General features: G+C 45.3%; 1 protein-coding gene across 2 annotated transcripts in view; it reads right to left on the reverse strand.

The window, feature by feature from the left end:
* Positions 1-7,771, reverse strand: part of SNX30 (sorting nexin family member 30) — a 125,073-nt gene that overhangs the window by 73,516 nt on the left and 43,786 nt on the right. For both annotated transcript variants that reach the window (XR_001888123.1, XM_017886752.1), the window contains exon 2: positions 661-852. Coding sequence is in view for 1 of the 2 variants with exons in the window: in XM_017886752.1 (XP_017742241.1) it covers positions 661-852 (192 nt within the window). In the remaining variant the exon portion in view is untranslated. The remainder of the gene's footprint in view (positions 1-660; positions 853-7,771) is intronic.

Genomic DNA, 7,771 nt, shown 5'->3' on the forward strand with positions numbered 1-7,771 from the left:
TTTTTTTGAGATGGAATCTCGCTCTGTCTCCCAGGCTAGAGTGCAGTGGCCGGATCTCAGCTCACTGCAAGCTCCGCCTCCCGGGTTTACGCCATTCTCCTGCCTCAGCCTCCCGAGTAGCTGGGACTATAGGCGCCTGCAACCTCGCCCGGGTAGTTTTTTGTATTTTTTTAGTAGAGACGGGGTTTCACTGTGTTCGCCAGGATGGTCTCGATCTCCTGACCTCGTGATCTGCCCGTCTCGGCCTCCCAAAGTGCTGGGATTATAGGCTTGAGCCACTGCACCCGGCCCTAGGCCAAATTTTATTCATGGTCTCATCACAGTGATTTAGGTTGATATAATGATTCATAAATTTCAGAAGTAATATGATATTAACAAGTTAAACAGTATCATGGTAAAAAATAAGTGCAAGTATAGGGATTAAATGTTTATTTGAAAAATCTTAGTCATAATTTCTTCCTTATTCTAAGATTTAAAAAACTATTATATATAATCCTTTCATCTGAATTACATCTATTCCCTCAAAAAGCCACACCCACAAGTGTGATCAAGGTGAACAGGGTTGTACAAAGAGAGGGAGAGCAAAGGCAAAATTCACTGAGGTAGACCCCAATTCCCTGAGACTACTCAACACAGGCATTCTATAACACAGGGACCTACTTTGGTGGTGATCCTATAGGTGATGTAGGTCTCCATTGTACACACATGCTTCTTGGGATCATCGACTATAACGAAGAGATCTCTAGTCTCACCATCAATGTCATCATCAAGCTGAAGTCTGTTGAGAAGGGAAGATGAAGAAGCGGGACTTGAAGTACCTGCTGGAGTACCACCATTGGGCAAAATGAGATCCTAAAAGAAGAAAAGAGTACCTTAAAATTAAATGAAAACACATACAGGAGAATATCAGCAAAAGCAGCTGGTTTAGCCAAACCAATAAACACTTCTAAAATCCAAAAATAACTTTTGAAACACCTGAGCCTCTCCTTACTCAGTGGCTTCTTGAGTGAACGAATCTTTTACCACCAAGAGAAACAAACTATGGTACTGCTTTGAATCAATTTCATGCCAATTCATCTTTTAGGAGGTGCTGGAGAAACCAACATGAGCAAGTAGTTCAAGGGCAGAGAACATAATAGCCCCACCATCATCAAACCTCAACAAGGAAAGATCCCTATGAGTAGACTCTGTTTTTCCCACTTTCTCAAGACCACCACGTGGGCCCAGGTAAACGTTAAGAAACCCTGCTGGGCGCAGTGCCTCACACCTGTAATTCCAGCACTTTGGGAAGGCCGAGGCAGGTGGATCACTTGAGGTCAGGGTTCAAGACCAGCCTGGCCAACATGGTGAAATCCTGTCTCTACTAAAAAAAAAAAAAAAAAAAAAAAAAAAAAACCCCCATCTCTACTAAAAATACAAAAAATTAGCCAGGCATGGTGGCGGGCGCCTGTAGTCCCAGCTACTTGGGAGGCTGAGGTAGGAGAATGGCATGAACCAGGGAGGTGGAGCTTGCAGTGAGCCGAGATCGCACCACCGCACTCCAGTCTGGACGACAGAGCAAGACTCCGTCTCAAAAAAAAAAAAAAAAATACAAATATTAGCTAGGCATAGTGGCATGAGCCTGTAATCCCAGCTACTCGGGGGGCTGAAGCAGGAGAATTGCTAGAACCTGGGAGGCAGAGGTTGCAGTGAGCCGGGATCACACCACCGCACTCCAGCCTGGGCAACAGAGCAAGACTCCATCTCAAAAAAAAGAAAAGAGAGAGCAAGCACCTATAGATGTAAAGAAACTTAAGAGATCAACCAATTCCATTAAAACAAGATACAAAAAGATAAAGATTTTGAGATATTTAGGGAAATCTGAATATCGATATTAAGGAATCACTGGGTATATCAATGGAAGTATGATTTTACAAAATTTTCATCTTTTAAAATTATATACTAAAATATTTATGAATGAAATAAAATGGCATTTGCTTCAAAATAATTAAGGATGAGTAGGTGGGGATATAAATGATACAAGATGCCCAAGTTGATCACCGTTGAAGCTGGTACTTGCAAGTTCATTATACAATTCTCCTCCCTTTTCTATATGCTTAAAATTTTCCACAATGTTTTTAAAAGACAGTAGTGGGTAGGAGGGTGGTCAGTGGGGCAAATGCCAGGAAAGGAAGGGAAGGATAGGTTTTTAAAATTACAAACCTCACTCTTTAGGTCTTAGGAAGAAGCCAATTAATAAATTATGTCCCTACAATATTAAAAAAAGGCTGTGAAACTGACAAGGCCTAGTTAGTTATCTTGTTTAGTTTGAAGGTTTGGTAACAGAACAGAGCCCTGCCTAGCAGCAGATGTCAAGGCCTCTGAATGTCACCTTGGAATAACTGGGAGACAGAGACTAAAGAATATGGCAAGAAAGTGACATGACATCTTGGGAAGAGCCTTGGTGACCTGTGGGCCATCAGATCACAGGGTGAGGAGCAGAGGGTGCTTTCCTCATATTCTCTCCTCTTGGAGCTCTGCACGTGAGTTATGACCTAGCCACCGTGTAAGAGAACGTACAGGAAATTAGAGGTTAACCTAGCAGTCACATCCATGAGCTGTAGCTGATGATGGGACATCTGGGAAGAGCAATGGGACACGGCAGAGGGAAGAAGCATGGCCTGGAGTCAAGGGCGATATCACCCAACTTGGGGGGTAATGGAAAGTACACAGAAAAGGCACCTTCAACTCCCATTTCCACTGACCACAGATCATTTAATCACATACTTATGTAATATCAAAAAAACTGTAATTACTAAAAGGGTACCATTTTCACAGAAGGTACTCATGGCAATAGACCTACCCCCTCCACTTCTCTACTGCTATGCTTCTGACTACAGGGCAGATGGACAAGCTCATCAGCTGGGACGTCACACCTTCAGCAGCCCCTCTCAGTGTGGACATGACTGCAGAGAGAACTACAGCAGCAGCCACTGATGGGACTGCTTTTGCAATGTACTGGTACCACAGGACACACGGTGTCCACACCCCAGTGTCTGGGGATTTGTACGGTGACAACGTCTTCTCCGGAACTCCAGGATAAACATCATGTCTTGGTCATTTCAGTTACCATTTAAACACTGACCTCAGGCAGGATGCCATGCTAGGCCTCACAGGGGCCCTCCTTTACATTTTATCAACACTAGCACATCAGGCCTCAGAACAGCTCTGTCAGTGGATAGACACTGCACAAAAGAAAAGAATTCATGGCCGGGTGCAGTGACTCACGCCTGTAATCCCAGCACTTTGGGAGGCTGAGGTCAGGAGATAGAGACCATCCTGGCTAACTCGGTGAAACCCCGTCTCTACTAAAAAATACAAAAAATTAGCCGGGCGAGGTGGCAGGCGCCTGTAGTCCCAGCGCCACTGCACTCCAGCCTGGGCGACAGAGCGAGACTCCGTCTCAAAAAAAAAAAAAAGAAAAGAAAAGAATTCACAATCTTAAGGCAGAGATGCCAAAATCAGCTCAGACAGTGGTTTCCCACAATCCGGCCTGGCCTGATCTCAGCAGCCTCCTTTCTTACCACCGCCTTCCACATCCAAGGGACCAGTTCCCAGGAACCACCCAGCGGTTTCATGCCCCTTATCTTTGCTGGAAAAGTCCCCCATCTGTTGTACATAGCAATCTCCAAATATCTTCCAGAAATCTGCTTGAATCCCCTCTCCTTTAACACTTTCCTTGACCCACTCCCTGGTAGAATTACTCACACCCTTCTCAATACTTTGAAGACATCTCCACCGAAGCATTTTGTAGTTTTCATCATTTATTTATATATCAGACTTATCCACAAACACTGTGAGTCCCCAGTGACTGCAACTGTGCCTTGCTCATCATGTGTGTGCGTGCATGTGTGTGATTATCTGTCTCCCCAGGTCGGGTAGTGACTTCAAGCCAACTCCCCTAACATTTGCCCTAGGAACCTCAGCCAATAACCTTCCAGGAACAGCTCACATAAAGATCTGAAATGTCTTGGCCAGACAGTATGAAGCTAGTTCTCGAACCAGTTGTTGGGGGTGAGGGAGGGGAGAGTCAATCAATCAGATCTTGTCGCATACTCCAGATTCTTCCCTCCTAGGACTACGCAACCATGGGAAACCCCCCAGTCCTCATCCCAGGGTATTCCTTGGAATGTTACGTGAGACATGAGAATAGCAGACAGGCTACTGGGGTCTGTCATCTCCTAAGCAGTGACACTGCCACCTTAGATGGAGATGACACAGCTATACACAGTGCTTCCCAGTCTCACTTCACCATACCCCATGACAGCCTCGTGAGGTTAGCAATACAGGTATCATCTCTGTTGACATGGAAGCAGACTCAAAAAAGTTAAGTAACTCGCCCAGATGTACAGACACTGGCATCTGATATGCCAAAGGTTGAACCCAGGTGTCTGGTTCTTAGGCCAGGGTTTCTTCCCACGCTGAATCCCTTTTGTGTGTCTTTTTCCATCCCTAAGCTGTCTCTCATGTCTATTCTCTGGCCATAAATCCTTTAAGTAAATATGAAGCTTCTAGGGTTTTTGTTGTTGTTGTTTCAAGGCAGAGTCTTGCTCTGTCGCCCAGGCTAGAGTGCAGTGGTACGATCTTGGCTCAGCGCAACCTCTGCTTTCTGGGTTCAAGCGATTCTCCTGCCTCAGCCTCCCAAGTAGCTGGGACTACAGGCGTGCACCACCACACCCGGCTAATTTTTGTATTTTTAGTAGAGACAGGGTTTCACCATATTGGCCAGGCTGGTCTTGAACTTCTGACCTCGTGATACACCTGTGTCGGCCTTCCAAAGGGCTGGGATTATAGGCGTGAGCCACCGTGCCGGACCGAAGCTTCTGTTTTTAAAGTCAGTCAGGGAAAGTTAACTTTTTCTTCCTTAGGGTCTTAATACAAGTTTATCCCAAAATGACTCCCTTCAAGATAGGGTCCCCATGAGCAATGAATGTGGAGGGAAAGCATGTGCATCTCAGGAGGCCTGGGCAGAGGGTGAGGCGAACTGAATGACAGAGGCTGCTTCTCCATCAGCATCCTCCAGCAGTGTGGTTTGCGACACAGAGATTTGAGCTCAAGAGCAGGTATTGGGTGGTGGCAGCACCTTTACGACCAACTTTTATCACCATTATGACCAACAGTTCCCTCCAGGAGAGGGAATTCCTTGGCTCAACACAAAAGCCTCCTGCTTTGTTTTTGCCACCCCATAGTCTGTTCTCCATGCTGTAGCCAGAGTTCTCCTTTAAAAATTTAAATCAGGCCAAGCGTGGTGGCTTATGCCTGTTATCCCAGCACTTTGGGAGAATGAGGCAGTGGGAGGATCACTTGAGCCCAGGAGTTAGAGACCAGCCTGAGAAACATGAAGAGACCTTGTCTCTACAAAAATTTTAAAAATTAGTCAGGCATGGTGGCACTCGCTGGTGGTCCCGGATACTTGGGAAGCTGAGGCGGAAGGATCTCTTGAGCCCGGGAGACTGAGGCTGCAATGAGCTGTGACCGTGCCACTATACTCCTGCTTGGGCAACACAACAAGACCCTGTCTCTAAAAAAAATAATAATCATAAATCAAAACACATCACTCCCCTACTCAAAAGTCCCAAAGATTTCCCCTGACATTCAGAAGAAAATCGAAACTCCCTCCCATAATCTGCAAGAGCCAAAAGTGACCTGGCCCTTACCCTGTTCTCTGACCTCACCACCAACACTCTCCCCAGCTCTAGAAACAACAGTCTTCCATAACTGGCCCACGCACTGTGCCGGCTCATTCTGACATCAGGACCTTTGCACTTGCTGCTCCCTCTACCTGGAGCACTCTTCTCCCTCCAGATCCCCCCCATGGCTGGCTTCTCTCCTCAGACAGGTTTCTCCTCAAATGACACCTACTCAGAGACACCCCCTCAGCTCATAAAATCTAAAATAACTCTACATCCCTCCACCTCTCTCTAGCCCCTTCTCTGGCTTTATTTTCTTTACAGGACTTATCACTGTTTGAAAATGTATTATATATTTTTGACTGACTGATTCCCCACTAGTCTACAAATTCCCTAAGAGCAGAGACCATGCTACTCCGGCCCATGGTAGGTTCTCAGTATTTCATGAATGAATGAATCTTAGAAATGACCAAATTCAATCCCTTGCCTATCAAAAGTACTCAATAAATGTCTGTGGAATGACAAGCAACTGAGGCTAACCTGAGCCAGAATGCCCAGTTCTGAATCCCAGTACCACTAATTAGTAGCAGTGCAACTTAAGCAAGCTTCTTAATCTCTCTAAGCCCCCATTGTCCTCATTTATAAAATAGGTGTAGTGAGATTGAGTTAGTTAGTATATGGAAGCAGCTGGAATAGTGTTTGGTACATGGTGGGTGCTACATCACTATTCACTCTCTCTCTCACTCACACACACACACACACGTACTTCTAAGTATTCTTGCATCCTTTTATAAACTGTGAGGCTGGGTTCATAGCAGACACACAATAAATGCTGCTACAAATTAAAATTGCATTGAGACCCACAGTTGGGGCCCCAAATATATTTTCTTAATGATTTTACTATAACAAAGGATATCCAGAATAGCCTTTGTGAAGAGTTACAACTACATAGTTGATTAATAATGAAAACTCCCCATTGTAGCAAAATACCAATTTTCACTACATAGGTTTCCATTATAAGAGCATTTCTTCCTCCTTCCCCCTTTTACTTTACCCTAGGAAGACAGATGCAGAGTGAGGTTGCCTTACAAACTCCTCTGTTTCAAAGAATTTCAATTTTAAGATACACCATTATGGTCAGCCAGCCACAAGACAGAATATTAAATTAACATAAATCACTGGTAAAATTTTATATTACATTGAACATATGATTTATGAAAAGAGAGTGGTATATACTAGCAGCCAATATAGTTTTAATAAAAACAAGTCATGCTAGAACAATCTAATTTCTCTTTTTTATTCTATTGGAGGAATGTGGGCAAGTGAATGATCTAGTCTCAGAGGAGCCTGACAAAGCCTGTCAAGGTGTCTTTACATTAAGGATAAAATGATGGCTCTTCTGAATACACAGACTGTATGTTACTTGTCTTAATTTACCTCCCTCGTGCCAGGTACAGGGCAGATGCTTAAAGAATGAACGTGTCGGCCGGGCGCGGTGGCTCAAGCCTGTAATCCCAGCACTTTGGGAGGCCGAGGCGGGCGGATCACAAGGTCAGGAGATCGAGACCATCCTGGCTAACACGGTGAAACCCCGTCTCTACTAAAAAATACAAAAAACTAGCCGGGCGAGGTGGCGGGTGCCTGTAGTCCCAGCTACTCGGGAGGCTGAGGCAGGAGAATGGCATGAACCCGGGAGGCGGAGCTTGCAGTGAGCTGAGATCTGGCCACTGCACTCCAGCTTGGGCAACAGAGCAAGACTCTGTCTCAAAAAAAAAAAAAAAAAGGAATGAACGTGTCGGCCACGCATGGTGGCTCATACCTGTAATCCCAGCACTTTGGGAGGCCGAGGCGGGTGGATCACGAGGTCAGGAGTTCAAGACCAGCCTGACCAACATGGTGAAACCCCATCTCTAGTAAAAACACAAAAACTAGCCAGGGGTGGTGGCGCACGCCTGTAATCCCAGCTACTCAGGAGGCTGAGGCACGAGAACTGCTTGAACCTGGGAGGTGGAGGTTTGCAGTAAGCCGAGATTGCACCACCGCACTCCAGCCTGGGTGACAAGAGCAAGACTCCATCTCAAAAAAAAAAAAAAAAAAAAAAA

Source organism: Rhinopithecus bieti, unplaced genomic scaffold (genome assembly GCF_001698545.2).
Source record: "Rhinopithecus bieti isolate Rb0 unplaced genomic scaffold, ASM169854v2 scaffold_16175, whole genome shotgun sequence".
NCBI classification, from domain to species: domain Eukaryota; kingdom Metazoa; phylum Chordata; class Mammalia; order Primates; family Cercopithecidae; genus Rhinopithecus; species Rhinopithecus bieti.